Consider the following 17,091-nt stretch of genomic DNA (forward strand, 5'->3'; position numbering starts at 1 on the left):
CTCAGTGGGCTAAAGCGTCTGCCTTCGGCTCCAGTCATGGTCCCAGAGTCCTTGTTCGGCTCCCCCTGCTTGTGCACACTCACTCTCTCTCTCTCTGACAACAACAACAACAAAAGTTATTTTGGGGCGCCTGGGTGGCTCGGTTAAGCGACTGCCTTCGGCTCAGGTCACGATCCCAGGGTCCCGGGATCGAGCCCCGCATCGGGCTCCCCGCTCTGCGGGGAGTCTGCTTCTCCCTCTCCCCCTCCCCCTGCTGGTGTTCCCTCTCTCGCTATCTCTTTCTCTGTCAAATAAATAAATAAAATCTTAAAAAAAAAAATTTTTTTTTTGACCATGGTATGAGGGAAAAGGTATGCAAATACTGTAGATGAGAATGTAAAATAGTAAAACCTTTCTGAATGGCAATTGGGTAATATGGACCAAAATTTTAAATGTACAGAACATTTAGTTCAGCATTTTCGGTCTTGGAATTTTTCCTGAGGACTTGAGCAAGCACTGCTTTGATTATAAAACTAAAAATTGGAAACTACCTACATGTTCTACATTCGAATCTTCATTTAACAAGGGATGGCTCATCCATACAATGGAATGATATGTAAACATTTTAAGTGATGGATTTCACATGCATTAGATGCTCAAAAATGTAAAAGTCTGACAATAGCAATAGGTGAGCATGTCAAACAACTGGACTGTGGATATACTGATGGCGAGCGTGCACACTGGTTCACGGAGAAAGCAAAAATTGGCATCACTTAAAGGAAAATTTGAATATGCCCTTCTCTTTGACCAGGAATTCCTCTCCCAGGGAGTATAAAATGATAGAACTACTTATGAAGAAAATTACCATTTCTTAGTAAAATGGAAGATAAAAGGAAGGATATATCCAGTGTGATATGTGCAAAAATGTCCACAATAGCGTTCTAGTGGCCTCAGGTTGCACCCAACCCCAACGACCATCAACATAGAATGGAAATATATACCATAGTGAAAAGCAAAGAACATAAGTAAGAGCCACACACAAGAATGTGAATGAATCTCTGACTCTCACAAATAAAATGAGCAAAGAAAGTAAGATCCAAAAGAACAGAATGACTTCATCTATATAACCTTGAAACAGGTGGAAAATTAAAGCTATAAACAGTAAAAAACTAAGACAACTGCCATGAAAATCAGATACCACCGAGCTAGAAAAAAATAACGGCCTTCTCACAATTTAGGAGAAAATGATAGAAAATCACAACTGCACAAAACCCGTTAGCTACAAGATCTACCACTCTACCCAAATATTAGCACTGCAGGTACAAGGGCTCAAAAAAGACCAATATTCAAGCTTGTTTCTTCTCCACAGAAATACTCAGTGAAAGTCAAAAGATCTGCACCATCTGAAGAGAAATGGGAGTAGAGCGTCCCCATTTGAGAATTGCCAAGGAACTGAGGGTGAAGCAAAGCCTGCAGCAGCTCTTTCAGTCATTTGGGTAAAGAAAAGTCTCATTCTTTGAAATAATAGCTTTAAAGGAAACCTTTGGCTTTTAACTTGAAAATATATTGCCTGCAGTGCACCATGGTAATGCAAATGAAAGCTGAGTCATCGCCCTGGAGATTAACGCTGTAGCTCCTGAGCTCAGCTGACGCCCGCCTGGCAGGGACTGGCTCCCTCCCTAGTCGGCCCGACCCTTAATTGCATCTGTTTTGTTCACGGAGGCTCTGAGTATGATTTCTCTGGGATAAAGGATTTTGTTGCCTGCCTAAGAAAATATCAGAGCTCTGTATTTGACACGAAAGAATGTTCACCATATAATGTTAGATGAAATATAAAAGGCAAATTACAAGAATCTATTTACCACGATTACATTTTTCTTCCCAAAAAATGCATGCGTGTGCGTACGTTGATCATGTATGTGCGTAGAAAAATGCTTACACCAAAATTATCCTTACGCCAAAATGTTAATGCTGGTTATATGCCTTTTTACAAGCGCTTTGTTTTTGTCTATGTTTTCAGAAATGTCTGTCTTTGACATATTAAGGCAAAATAAGAAAAATAAAGTGATTTCATAATAAGCAAAGAAAAAGAAATTAGGAAGAATAATAAACAGGAGAATAAGACAAAGAATCAGAGAAGCAAAAATGATTTTTTTAAATTTTTTTTAAAGATTTTATTTTTTATTTATTTGACAGAGAGAACACAGCGAGGGAGGGAACACAAGCACGGGGAATGGGAGAGGGAGAGGCAGGCTTCCTGTGGCGGAGCAGGACCAAGACCCTGGGATCATGACCTGAGCCGAAGGCAGACCCCTAACCATCTGAGCCACCCAGGCGCCCCGCAAAAATGATTTTTTAAGATTTGATCAAGATAAAAAAAGCAGGCACAAATAATATTAGGAATTAGAAATGGGATACAATTAAAGATACAAAAGTGTGGCTGACACGGCTAGCTCTCTAACCAGTATCATTTTTCTCCTTTTTACTAACAAGGTATCTGTAGGGTCAGCAATGTGTTCAGTTTGTGGGAATAAAAATACATTTCCCAGGGGCGCCTGGGTGGCTCAGTTGGTTAAGCGGCTGCCTTCAGCTCAGGTCATGAGACTCAGGTCCTAGAATCGAGTCCAGTCCTGCCTTGGGCTCCCTGCCCAAGGGGTGTCTGCTTCTCCCTCTGCCCCTCCCCCTGGCTTGTGCTCTCTCTCACTCTCTCTTAAATAAATAAATAAAATCTTTTTTTTCTTTTAAAAAGTACATTTCTCAGTGTCCCTAGCCAGTGAGAATGGCCAATGAGAAGCAAGTAAAAGTCTTTGGGAGAACCCCCAGAAAAGCTGAGTCAACCTCATTCTTTCCTCCTTCCTACTCCCTGGAATATGGATGTGGTGGCTGGAGCTGCAGGTACCTCCTTGAGACCAAGAAAGAAAAGTCAAAGAATTGCAGGGACCTTAACTTGGACAATTGAGGCTCTAAACCAGGGGTCAGCTAAGTATCCTTATGAATTAGTGGGTTTAAATATATCTGATGTGTGTCTATCCATCGCAGTTTTTATCTTTACTGATTTTTAAATTGTCTTATCTCAGTCCAATAGGAGCTTCTTCAAGTAGACCCCTGAGAGTTTGACTCAACTCTTTTTTTTTTTTAAGATTTTATTTATTTATTTGACAGAGAGAGACACAGCGAGAGAGGGAACACAAGCAGCGGGAGTGGGAGAGGGAGAAGCAGGCTTCCTACGGCGGAGCAGGGAGCCCGATGCCGGGCTCAATTCCAGGACCCTGGGATCGTGACCTGAGCTGAAGGCAGACGCTTAACGACTGAGCCACCCAGGCGCCCCTCCAATGTGAATTATACTTTAAAAATTTATACATATATAAAACATTATGGTAAATGAAAGAAGTCAGACACAGAAGGTCACATATTGTATGATTGCATTTATATGAAATATTCAGAATGGGTAATCCATAGAGACAGAACAAAGATTGGTAGTTGGAGGAGAGAATGGGGAGAAATTGCTTAATGACTATAGGGTTTTATTTTGGAATTATGGCAATGTTCTGGAACTAGATAGAGGAGGTGATGGAACAACATTGCATATGTACCAAAGCCACCGAATTGTTCACTTTATTTTATTATTTTTTTTTTTTGGGGGGGGGAGAGACAGAGGGTGAGAGAGAGAGAATCTTAAGCAGACCCCACACCCAGCGTAGAGCCCAACGCAGGGCTCGATCTCATGACCCTGAGATCATGACCTGAGCCGAAATCAAGAGTTGACACTTAGCCACCCAGGTACCCCTGAACTGTTCATTTTAAAATGGCTAGTTTTGGGCACCTGGGTGGCTCAGTTGGTTAATCATCTGCCTTCGGCTCAGGTCATGATCCCAGGGCCCTGGGATGGAGCCTCACATCAGGCTCCCTGCTCAGTGGGGAGCCTGCTTCTCCCTCTCCCACTCCCCCTTCCCCCGGCTTGTGCTCTCTCTCTCTCTCTCAAATAAATAAATAAATAAAATCTTTAAATAAATAAATAGAATGGCTAATTTTATGTTATGTGAATTTTACCTCAATAAATTTAAAAATATGTTATTAGATATATTTTACACATATTTTATAGCTAATATATGTATTACACATTATATATGTATTATATATCTAAAACATATCCTTGAGACAGTAGGGTAAATTTGCAAATGGACTGGATACTGGATGATATGAAAAAATTATTGTTAGAAATTTAGCATTGATAATGACACTGAATACATCCCTTGGCCATTTGGGCCACTCAGACCCCTGGGACACAACCCCCCCCACCAAGTCTTCCCCATGATCCAGCCACTGACACCACTATAGCCCAGCTCAAGCTGAGGGCCTCCAGGACCCCAGTCAGCCAGAAGTTGACAACCTGTGCCCGTCATTAAGCTTTCCTCTCTGAGCTTTACATCTGCCCTCCCAGGTGCCCTGGTTCTCCTTGGCCGGGGACTCCCTGTTAGGCCCTGCCATTGGGAGGCGCTAGAGGGCAGGCTGGAGGGGAGAGAGGACTTGTTTCTGTGCTTTGTCCGCACAAATTTCACCTGGCTGTAATGAGTTTCAGGGGTAGCAGTTAATTTCCATTTGCAGCTTTCCCCCAGAACCAAGCTCATGGTGCCCCGAGAGACCCCAGCATCGACGCCCCCTCATCACAGGTCTGGTCCCCTCCTCCAGGCTGGTCAGCCTCAATAAGTCCAATTGCTCCTTTTTCCCCTCCAGTCCCAGGAGCAATTGCTGGAAACAGCTACCTTAGTGTTTCCTTTTTGCCAAAAGGCTCTTCAAAATATGGGCTAATCATTCTTCTCCTCTCCCCCCAACCCCTGGTCAATCATTCCTTATATTAAATTTTATCTGAAGTAAACGTCTCGTTGAAATCGGTATTCACCAAATTTGGTGAATGGGACTAATTGCAGCTGCCGACTCATAAGCTCAGCTGCAGATTTTTACCCAGACCTTTTTCCTTTGCCTTTAAATTTCCCTGACTCCCCTCCGTCGGAGGTGGATTTGAGGCTTACTCTCCTGTCTCCGTCGGTCGTTTGGCTGCCTCTTTCCTTGCTGCACGCTCATTGTCTCAGCGATTGGCTTTGTTGTGCATGGGGCAAGATGAGCTTGGGCTTGGTTACAAATTTGGCAAACCAGCCGGTTGCTCTTTGCCCGTGCTTCTTTGGGCCCCCAGCCGGTGACAGGAGTCTGGTCATAAGTCTAAGCAGCTGCCTACACTTTTTGTCCTAGGGACCGTCCCCAGGGCCCCACCCCGACTGGGCACTGCTGGCCTTCAGCGCCTACTTTAACTCTTGCCACAAGGAAACGGTTTGGGGGTTTGGTTTGGACCGACTTCTCTTCTTGGTGAGTACTTCGTGCTTGACAGCACATGAGCTTATTTCTTCCTCCCGTTTGGGTTGGCTCTCTTAGATTTCTTCCTCTCGTTTAGTTGCCTTCCCCCTGAAGGGTTTTGGTTCTCTTCGTCTCCTTTTCTTGAATGCTTAAAAAAAGGCTGGGGAGGAAGCCATTTGGTTCAGTCGGTGAAGCCCCAACTTTTGGGGAGGAATCAACAGAACCAAGGCTTACAGAGCGACTCTGGGCTTTGTCTGGTTTGCTTGTTGCTACGTCTTTTGCTGTCCTTGAATAAAACCAGCTAAGGTGTAATTGGGAAATGAGGATTTGATCCCCGCATGCGGCCCTTTGAGCTGTATTCTCCAAAATTGGGCAACTTTTTTTTTTTTTTTTTTTTTTTTTGCAACACTTCTTGGCTATGATATTCATTAGACCCTGGAGAAAAATAACCAATTAACAGACCCATAAATTATAATATCATCTTGCAATTAGGTTTTTTTTTTTTAAGATTTTATTTATTTGACAGAGAGAGAGACAGCGAGAGAGCGAACACAAGCAGGGGGAGTGAGAGAGGGAGAAGCAGGCTTACTGAGGAGCAGGAAGCCCGAAGCGGGGCTCAATCCCAGGACCCTGGGATCATGACCTGAGCCGAAGGCAGACGCTTAATGACTGAGCCACCCAGGCGCCCCTAGATTTGTTTTTTCTTTTTAAGATTTTATTTATTTGACATTTTAATATTTTATTTATTTTTAAGATTTTATTTATAGCGAAAGCAGGAACACAAGTAGGGGGAGTGGGAGAGGGAGAAGCAGACTCCCACTGAGCAGGGAGCCCGATGCAGGGCTCCATCCCAGGACCCTGGGATCATGACCTTAGCCAAAGCCAGACGCTTAACGACTGAGCCACCCAGGCACCCCTGCAATTAGATTTTTTTGGTAAAAAGGAGCTCTTGAGAAATCGGTCCTTTAAGATTTTGTTTGCATCGGGCGCCTGGGTGGCTCAGTTGGTTAAGCGACTGCCTTCAGCTCAGGTCATGATCCCAGGGTCCTGGGATCGAGTCCCGCATCGGGCTCCCTGCTCTGCAGGGAGCCTGCTTCTCCCTCTCCCACTCCCCCTGCTTGTGTTCCCTCTCTCGCTGTGTCTCTCTCTGTCAAATAAATAAATAAAAAATCTTTAAAAAAAAAAAAGATTTTGTTTGCATCTTGTGTTTTTGTATGTGTGTCCATGTATGTTATAAATGTGAGCTATTTTCTTTACCTCCTGATGGCATTGCTAAAATTAATTTGTAAAAGAGCTCTATTCAGTTGGTTTAAAGGCAAGCACTTGTAAGAATTGGGCATTTTAAAACTCAGATGGAAACTAACCCAAATGTTCAAGTTTCCATGATCTTGGAAAATATTTGGCATTAAAGCTAATTTAAGGTGGTCAGTTTAATTACAATGGACATGTCTTTAGAATTATCAGCATTTAATGTAAAAGTTTGTGTTATTTCCATTGCAAAATTTGTCAGAAAAGGGAAAAAACTTAGAGCTTTGTCTAATGCTTCATGAAGTTTTATGGGTGATCTAAGACTGGAAATAATAAGGATAACAACTCTGTATGCAAGGAAAGAGAGACTGGTTATTTAAACAGGGTAAAGTTAGAACAAAATCTGACTGTATAAAAGGAAAGTTGTAGAAGGCTTGTGAGAAGGAAGCCTTTGGTAAGGAATTTTGTACATGGTCAGGACTAAGATTATAGAGCATGAACATGGAAAAAAGTTTATTAGGGAGTAATCAACCCCTGGGAAAGAGAAGGGAAAGTAAAAGAGCAAAATGAGGCAGAAGTTGAACAGTAATAAAATATTAACAGAAGCCTTAGCTGATTCTGAGGAGTTCCAAAGTTGGATTACCCTTCAGAACCATCCTAATTTGGGGCAAAGGGGCTGGACTTCTATAACAACCATTGGACGTGACCACCTGGGAAGAGGGCACAGCCTTCCCAAGGCAGCTGTCTTCGGTCAAGGTTATCCCTGATGGCCTCAGAGTTGGGAATGGTTGGCAGCCTCCCCACAGCTGAGAGTCCTTCATTCCTAGTGGAGATCTTGGTCAGTATATCACAGCATCCACAGCAACTCTGATCCATGCAGTGTCCTGGATGTTCTTGTCAAAATAAGTTTATATCAACATGGGAGATGACAGGAAAAAGACTGCATAAAGTCTTTAAAAATTCATCATGTTGCAAGGCACCTGGGTGGCTCAGTTGATTAAGCATCCAACTCTTGATTTCTGCTCAGGTCAGGATCTTAGGGTCATGAGACTGAGTCCCACATCTTAAGCTTCTCTCCCCCCTCACTATCCCCTTCCCCCTTCCCCTTCATTCCCCCCTCCCACTGACCCTTCCCCTTGCTCTTGCATGTGTTCTCTGTCTCTCTTAAAGAAATAATAAAATAAGGGCGCCTGGGTGGCTTAGATGGTTAAGCGTCTGCCTTCGGCTCAGGTCATGATCTCAGGGTCCTGGGATCGAGTCCCGCATCGGGCTCCCTGCTCCTTGGGAGCCTGCTTCTCCCTCTGCCTCTCTCTCTCTCTCTTTCTCTCTGTCTCTCATGAATAAATAAATAAAATCTTTTAAAAAAAAAAAGAAATAATAGGGGCACCTGGGTGGCTCAGTTGGTTAAGCAGCTGCCTTCAGCTCAGGTCATGATCCCAGGGTCCTGGGATCGAGCCCCGCATCGGGCTCCCTGCTCGGCGGGGAGCCTGCTTCTCCCTCTCCCTCTGTCTGCCTCTCTGCCTACTTGTTCTCTCTCTCTATCTCTCTGTCAAATAAATAAATAAAATCTTTAAAAAAAAATTTAAAGACTTGATTGTTAAAAAACAAAGTCAAGTTTAAAAACCTTAAAAAAAAGAAATAGTAAAATAAAAAAATATATTCATCTTGTTGGAGTAAGAGTTTTAATATCAAGTACATGGTATGAGCTTGGGATTTGGTTTTCTTCTGCTAAAATGACAGTTTTTTGAGATTATTGGTCTAAATGGTAAGCAAAGGTTTTTATCTTTACTCTGTCTAGAACAACAAAGTTTGTATGTTTTGTCTTTATTAGGTCTTTGATTAAACTAAGGTTTCCAATTTTCTCCCATTTTCTTGACTTGAAACCATTGAAAACTAAACCTGTCCTTTTTTCCAGAAGCCCTGCAAACTGAAGCTAGACAACTTGAAGTAAACTTCAAAAATCACCACACTGGCCCATGTTTGTCTGTTGCTGTATGGGCCACTCAGAAAGATCACCAGAACAAGTTTATTCCAGCCATCCTGATTTGGTGGATCTGCCATTGGAAATTCCAGACCTTAAGATAATCACGGATGGGAGCAGTTTTATGGATCAAGGACAACAAAGAGCTGGATGCAATGGTGACCCATCAGCTATTGTCCAATGCTGAGGACACCCCAAATTGTTTGATTGCTCAAGGGAATAATCAGGCAGACCAAGCCACTAAGCTGGTAACCCTTACAAAGACCATAAAACTCTTTATAATATAATGGCTTCGGTACTAGATGTAGACTTAATTAAATACCAGCCCCAATATTCCTGGAAGAGCCTCAGAAGAACTAAAGAATAGGGATTTGGATACCCTGCTGGCACTAAAGCCAGCTGGAAATATAATGAATCTTTATCCTGGAACATCTTATGGAAGAAATGGTTGGTTAGCCATATTCACCAAAGCATCCATTGTGGGTGAGATACTATTCTTCAATGGATCCAGAAGTATTTGGTGGGGCCCAATCTTCAGATAACTTTTCAAAAATAAGACCTTTGTTGTAGTAGTAGTAGTAGTAGTAGTAGTAGTAGTAGTAGTAGTAGTAGTAGTAGTAGTATATTTGGGCTAAAAATAATCCTAAGACTGGGACCCCATCAGTTCTAAAAGGTCTGTAACTTAGAGACCCTGAACTTGGAGAAGACTCTCAGGGATACTAGACCATAATGCCAAAAGCAGGTTGTTTTGTTTTTGTTTTTAAGTAATTTCTATGCCTGACATGGGGTTGAACTAATGACCTTGCAATCAAGACCTGAGCCAAGATCGAGAGACAGTGCTTAATCAAATGAGCCACCCAGGTGCCCGTGTGTGTGTGTGTGTGTGTGTGCGCGCGCTAAGAGATCCTAACCCATGAATATTTTATGTTTTTTACCATTGTCTTTATATACATAGTTTCCATTACCTTGAAAGTATATAATTAAAATTGAGACTTGGGGAAATCAGAACAAAATTCATGAATGCCTATACTTAAATATGCAATATATGTATGGAATATTTGAGTTTTTGAAATGCATGTACTCTCCCAATATTCCATACGTGACAAGAACTTTGGGTGTATCCTCTTCCTGCTGGAGTTGGCTCCCCAGTGTGTGCCAATCTAATCATACCCTCCATGGCCTGCCATCAATATGCCTGAACAATCTGGGTATGAAGTAAAATCATTTTCTAAATCTTTTTTTTTTTTTTTAAGATTTTATTTATTTGACAGAGACACAGCGAGAGAGGGAACACAAACAGGGGGAGTGGGAGAGGGAGAAGCAGGCTTCCTGAGGAGCAGGGAGCCCAATGCGGGGCTCGATCCCAGGACCCTGGGATCATGACCTGAGCCGAAGGCAGACGCTTAACGACTGAGACTCCCAGGCGCCCCATCATTTTGTAAATCTTTTAGCGTCTGCCAGAAATGTGGAAGTGTATAGCAAATACTAAACTTGGCCAAATTCCTATAAGGACTTTAATCAGGGTTAGCTCAGAAGGATGGTATTGGGTAATCAAATTAAACAATAAGCTCTCTGTTCTATGAAAAGGCAAATACTCCTACAACTACCTACAACCCCAATAGTATCCAACAAACATGAAATTTAACTCTTGATGAAATAATACTCCTGGCTGCTTTAAAGGTTAGTAGGAGCTTTTCTTTCTTTGAAAATACTGAGGTGGACTAGTCAAACTAGCATGGTTAATTTAATTCCCATTGACCCTTCAAGACACAGCTCAGATGTTACCTTAAACCTTCCTTAAATCTTTCTACCACCAGAAGAAAATAGTCCTCAAGAAGTTACTTTGCAATACCTATACCCTAGGAATTATGTTGTTTATGCATGTCACTGCCCATTACTGGCCTGGGTGCCCTTATTCTAAATCGTCGTATGCTCAGTGTCTAATATAGTGCTCAGAATGTAGTAGGTGCTCAAATGTTTAATTGATGAATGAAAATTTTCTATTGCCACCAAGTTTATCCTGGGGTGATCTTGGTCCTGTGGCTGGCTGAGGTCTTCTCAGTGTAGCTGGGGGCTGTTGCTACCAGGAAACTCTCTAAGAGGTTGCACAAAGGAATATCACCTTGGGGAATTGAGGGTTTGGCTTTCATCTGTACAGGTTCAGAAAAATGATTACTTTTATCTATTCAGAGGCTCTTCATAATAAGTATTTGGAGCTTTCTGAGTGTTATATTCTGTGAGGCAGTGGTAATACAAGAGTTTAATGGAGACTGTCCTTGCCCTCACTTCATTTACCACCTGGTTGAGGGAAAGAGTCAATTCAACAAACCTTTACACTGAAGAGTGGGACTGGCTGGGGATGAGAAGTACAAAATGCTAGGGATGGATAACATGGTACACCTAAGATACTCTGGGCACCAGAGGGGCTTCCTGGAGGGACCCTCAGGATATGTTCTCTCCAGAACAGCCCTTGGGCCTGATTTACAAAGTCAAAATGTCCCTTTATTAACAATAAGCAATGGAAGTAGTTCACTGGATGGAAAGGTACACATATCTACATTCTCTCTCTCTAGTCAGATTCACATTAGGAGCCAGATTATAATGGTAAGATTGTTTGGTAAGAAAACAATTTTCCCTGCTCAAAGGCATTAGGATGATGGGGCCTCCATCCCTACACTAGGAATTAGGCTTGTGAATAGGGCCATTATTTTTGAAGTTCTCTTTTTTGGAACAAAATTCTCTCTCCCCCAGACATTGCATGGATGGCTTTGTCAGCCAGGTTTCCCTGACTCTCCCTTTTCTAGGTTTCTGCTCTTCTAATAGAAACACTGCTTCTTTAGATTTGTCAATACCTTTGAACATATTATAAGGTATGGTTGGGGAAGAAAAATTTTCCTCTATCCTTCAACATTCTTCTAGCTAGTCTGAGAATCAAATTGACAAAGGACAGATTAACGGGAGAAAATAAAATTTAATTATGTATATATGAGGGATCCACACAGACATGAGAGTCCAAAGACAGGCAAAATGAAGTATAAAGGACCTCCTGAACTAAGAAGAGGGTAGGGGTCTGGGACTTCAAAGGGAAGGAAAGCGACTTTCATGAAGATGAAAAAGTAAATGTTTGCTGGGCCACTCAAACAACGAGACACAAAGAGGAATTTGATCAAACAGGCTTGCTGGGTTCCTTCTTGTCTACCATACCTAGTTCATAGTCTAATATAGTTATTTATGGTGCTAGCTCTCAGAGCAGGTCCTCCATATTCGTTTAGGTAGTTAGGGGGAAGTTCCAGGTTTCTTCCTGAGTGTTCATGGGCATTGGTTATTTTCAGCTTGAAATAATCTGCATACTAACGTGGCACATTTTGGAGGAGCCTGCCCTTGGCCCTTACAGTTTGATGAGGTCTGTAATTTACTGTCAGCAAGAAGTGTAGTAGTAGTAGCAGCCTGTGTGTGTGTGTGTGTCGCATTAAATTAAGGGCTGGCAATGACTCTACTCGGGACTTTACACACCAAGGGTGGTCAGCTATATTAATCAAGGAGTCCATATTCCATATTACAGCTACAAATGGTTCTGTCAGCCATAGCTCAATCAAACCAGCAGCTTTGCTAAGTAGCAGAATGAAGGTTAGAAATTGGTTTTCATTGGTGGAATTAGCAGTTTGTTAGCTAGTATGACAGGTGAGAGAAATGGGCTCGAATTGGTAAAATCAATGATACTCAAGACATGCGTTGTTTAGAATATGTGAGACTTCTCACCCTTGGATCGACAGGGCATAAGAACCTAGCAAGCTGGAAGCCTGTTCCCTTAGGGATAATACTATAGGCTAAAACTCTAAATGGCTCTGTGTCCAGCTATGAACTCTGAGAGTTCCAGCTCCCCAATAATGGTTATGAGGCCAACAGAATCCTCTCTCTGTGATTGTGGTGAGTCTACTTTGAGTGCCTTGCATTTCCTGCAAAATGATTGTCAGAGCACGTGAAACAACAGAGAGCTGGGACATCACTGAACTTAATATTCATAAAAACTGTTTTGTGCCTCAGATACATGGCTGCTTAATAAACATCTGAATAAATGGGCCCATATTCAGGTTATTTGCAGAGCCCTTAGGGAGCCTGGGGAGAATACTCCCTACCCAACGAGGAGGAACTGTTTATCTTGGGACCTTCACCTTCTTGGCAGGCACAGCTCTTAACAGATGACAATTCCTTGAGCAAATGTGAGAATAATTAATGAAGACAGAACATGGGGTGCCTTTTCAAGACTCACGAAATAAAAAAAAATGATAGCCCTCGCAAACCTAAAATATAACCCTAACAATGGATCCCAGCAGAGATAAGCAAAGTGCTTTATAGAGCTTTGGACTAAGTCTTGACAGAGACCTCTCTGAAGACATTTACGACAAAAATCTAAACAAAGAATGGGTATATAAAAAAAATCAGGTTAGTCTGACCCAAGGAAAAAGAGAATGATCCAAGACCTAGAGGACAAGGCAGAAGCTATTCTTTCTCTGACCAGTGTTGGAAGCTGTGCATCACTTCTGTTATGCTATATTCCTTAGAAGCCAACCACTAAGGCTGACCCATACCCTAGAGGAGGGGAATCATACTCCACCTTTTGGAGGAAGGAGCATCAGCGAACTTGTGGACAGATTTTAAAACCACCATTGCCTACATTAAAGATGTTATAGGACCTCTAAAATTCATATTTCTCTCAGGAGCAGTAATAGCTATGTTTCTCTTGAGCAACCACTTTATTATTTTACAGTATTGTGAATCACTCTGTAAATTGTGTTTTCCTCTTTTCTCAGCTGTCAAGAAGCACAAAATAAAAATTTGGTTCACCTCCAGCTTGTGTACAAGACCTCAAGGCATGTGTTTTATGGATTCAGCTCACCCATGACTTCATCTTATTTTTCCCATCCTTCTTTCATATTCACTTTCTCCTCATTCCTGCCCATATATACATAGGAATGAATGAATAGCATGATATAGATCTTTCACCCTACATACACACATATACCCAAATCCCTTTGGAAATAAGACCATGTATAAATAAAATAAATACAATTATTTTTCATCTTTTAAGATCTGACATCACTTACATAGTTCTTTTGTTTTTGTAATAAAGATAACTACTGACTTTTTTCCATACATAATTAAACAAAACAGAAAATCATGAAGTAAAAATACTCCCAAATCTCACCACCCAGGGAAACACATTATTAACATTTTGATTAATATCCTTCTACGTATCTCTTTATAAACAAACGGGCAATTCTATATAAATGGCTTTTTTTAAATTGAAGTATCATTGACCCACAATGTTATATCAGTTTCAGGTGTACAACACAGTGGTTTGACAACAACACTATACAGTATGCTGTGCTCACTGCAAGTGTAGCTCCCATCTGTCACCATACGAGGCTATTACAGTATCATTGACTATAGTCCCTATGCTGTACCTTTTATCTCTGTGACTTATTCATTCCCTGACCGGAAGCCTTTATCTCCCACTCTCCTTCACCCCTTTTGTCCATCCCCTACCCCCTCCCAAATGGATTTTTTTTTTTTTTAAGTAGGCTCTACACCCAACATGGGACTTGAATTCACAACCCAGAGACCAAGAGACACATGCTCTACCGACTGAGCCAGGCAGGTGCCCCTGGAATTTTTTCTTTTAAAGCTCACCATGCTATGTATGTTTTCTAGGTCAAATTAAAACAATGTTTATCATTCTTAGTAATTGCATGGTGTTCAATTGTGCCATTATTTAACTACTGTGCATTTTGACACTCAGCTCCCTGAACAGGTTAGAAAAAGCATTACCCCTACATTTATTATGCATCTTGCTGGGAATTTTACCTTTAAGAAGGTGAAGCATGGGGCACCTGGGTGGCTCAGTCGGTTGGGCAGCTGCCTTCAGCTCAGGTCATGATCCCAGGGTCCCGGAATCAAGCCCCGCATTGGGCTCCCCGCTCAGCGAGGAGTCTGCTTCTCCTTCTGACCCTCCCCGCTCTTGTATTCTCTCTCTCTCAAATAAACGAATAAAATCTTAAAAAAAAAAAAAAAAAAAAAAAGGTGAGGCATGGTGGCCGAGACCATCAACTTTATATAGAATCTGGCTATGGGTTCATTATCTACTGCTCTAGTTTTGAAATCTCAAAGCTGGACTGAGGTGTGCTGCCCATGAGATAAAATACTGCTACTTTCCCCAAATTTACAGAAATAATTAAAATTGATAGATGGAATTTCCACAATATTGAAATTTACTCTCATGTATATTATTACATTTTTAGCATCTGCTACCACTGTCTTGTATTCAACTTTAATAAAAAATGGTAAAGAATTCACGCAAAATTTCATAATGAGTTATTTAATATATCAGAATTTCATGAGGGTCCGTGACTTTCAGAGGCTCGTCATTAGAGATCTGGTTCCATCAGATGGAAACGGAATATTCCTGAGCAAAACTGTACCCCGGCCCCAATCCTGTCAAGAAAAAAGAAATCGATTCAGCAAACCTAATTTGTTTTAAAATTTCAGTAACGAGGAACACTACATCAAAAACTAATGATGTGGGCGCCTGGGTGGCTCAGTTGGTTAAGCGACTGCCTTCGGCTCAGGTCATGATCCTGGAGTCCCGGGATCGAGTCCCGCATCGGGCTCCCTGCTCAGCAGGGAGTCTGCTTCTCCCTCTGACCCTCCCCCCTCTCATGCTCTCTGTCTCTCATTCTCTCTCTCGCAAATAAATAATAAAAAAAAAATCTTAAAAAAAAAAACCCCAAAAACTAATGATGTATGGTGATTAACATAACATAATAAAAAAAATAATAAAATTTCAGCAACGAAAGGACTAGCGGAGAAAACAGGATACATTCAACATGTATTAAGCGCCGACTAAGTGTGGAGAGCTGTGCTAGAAGACCGGGCGGTTCAGCCAAGGTGAATAGGACGCAGCCCCCACCCCGCAGGAGCTCAGGACAAGTAAATGGTGCTGAGAGCTCTGGTGGATGATTAGGACTCGGGACAGGTGTCCCAGCCAGAAATTCTGAAAGCCATTACATCTCTGCCGCCTTGAAAGTCATGATTTCCCCTTATCCCTAATCATTTGGGCTCAATTCCGAAGAGGAGCAACAGAAACAAAAACACAACAACATGTCCCCACTCTGCTCCCTCCCAAACACTGGAATATTTCTAAACTTTTCCCTCAGGATAATTAAGAGTACCTTCCGGTACTGGTACATCGCTTCCAGAAAACTACAAGTCCCAATAGGCTGCACGCGCAACCCAGGGGACACTCCCCGTTTCAGAACGCCGCCTTACGCTCCAATCCTGAGCTGGGCCGGTGAGCCGTGGCCGCGCAGCCTGCTGGGACTTGTGGTCCGCTTCAGATTTCTTTTTCCCTGTCTGCGCAGACTCGCGCGGCCTGTGTTCGCCCTTCGGCCCCGCAGAAGCCCAGCCCAGACTTCAATGTTCCCCACCCACATCCCGCTCCATCCCCTCGGGGGGCCAACCTCCTCCGGTCACGTGGGAAGCAGTTCATGCGGCGATTGGCCGTGGGGGTTCAGGGGCGGGGCGCGGGGGCCCTGAAAGATTCCGTGCCCCTTGTCGGGCCGCTTGTTTGGCTGCTGCCGTCACCTCATGGCGACGCGGGTAGAGGAGGTAGCGCGGGGAAGAGGCGGCGGCGCCGAAGAGGCTATTGAGGCCGGACGGGGCGGACGGCGACGCAGCCCGCGGCAAAAGGTCAGTCTGGGAGGAGTCCGCGTTGTTGTACGGCCGGGGGAATACCCAGGCGAGATTTTTCGGGGTACACATCTTCACTCTCTCCGGTTACCTTTAGCCACGGGACGAACATCCGGCCTTTTTCCTTCCCGGGGGTGACGACAGTGGGAGCAGGTGGGGGAGGATTTGGGACTGGGATCGATGGGGTAGGAGGGAGCGAAGGTTGGGGTTTTGGGGCGCGCGGCAGAGGTGGGGAGAGGGCAGGGGGCGCAGCCTGGTGTGAGGGGGAAGGGGTGCGAGGCGGGGGCGCGCCAGGTGTGACAGCCACGTGCGGCCGGCGCCGAGGAACCCCGGGCGCCAGGTGTTCCTTCTCCTAGCCCCCGCCCTCGGCGTGCTCTCCGTGCTCCCGGTGCTCTCCGTGCTTCTAGTGCCCCCGGCGCCGGGCGCCGCCGTCGGAAAGCTGCCTGGGTCAGGGACTGGCCCTCCTCTTGCCGGGCAGGTGCGCAGGGCGCGCTGCGGGGTGCGCCCGGGCGGCGCGGGCGAGGCTGTTGCGCAGTAAGATAACCGCGCGGGAGCCGGGGTTGCACTGCGCCCCCCTTCCCCCGCCCCCCTGCGCTCCCCGCCACTGCGCGGGCGGGCGAACGCCGCGGGGCTGGAGGGGCCATTCGGCTCCCGGGCCCCAGGGCTCGTCTCTGGGCACCACTGGCCTGACTACACGTGGGACCGGCGATGGGAAGACGATGCTGGTGCACTTGGGTCCCGCAGGGTTGGGGGCAGCATCGCATGATAGCCGGTCTTCCCATTTAGCC

The 17,091-nt window shown here is 44.0% G+C and overlaps 1 protein-coding gene and 1 long non-coding RNA gene across 5 annotated transcripts in view; both read left to right on the top strand.

Moving 5' to 3' along the window:
* Window positions 1–2,250: 2,250 nt before the first annotated feature.
* Window positions 2,251–13,645, top strand: LOC135361906 (uncharacterized). Its single transcript, XR_010406047.1, has 3 exons — window positions 2,251–3,313; window positions 5,227–5,340; window positions 8,492–13,645. It is a non-coding gene; the product is annotated as an uncharacterized LOC135361906 (long non-coding RNA).
* A 2,498-nt stretch (window positions 13,646–16,143) lies between these two features.
* Window positions 16,144–17,091, top strand: part of TXLNG (taxilin gamma) — a 72,148-nt gene continuing 71,200 nt past the window's right edge. For all 4 annotated transcript variants that reach the window (XM_064573810.1, XM_064573812.1, XM_064573813.1 and 1 more), the window contains exon 1: window positions 16,144–16,303. In XM_064573810.1, coding sequence (XP_064429880.1) covers window positions 16,202–16,303 — 102 coding nt within the window. In that variant the 5' untranslated portion in view covers window positions 16,144–16,201. The remainder of the gene's footprint in view (window positions 16,304–17,091) is intronic.

This window comes from Mirounga angustirostris, unplaced genomic scaffold (assembly GCF_029215605.1).
Source record: "Mirounga angustirostris isolate CCGP_5_RB_7025 unplaced genomic scaffold, mMirAng1.0.hap1 SCAF_11, whole genome shotgun sequence".
Classification (NCBI taxonomy): domain Eukaryota; kingdom Metazoa; phylum Chordata; class Mammalia; order Carnivora; family Phocidae; genus Mirounga; species Mirounga angustirostris.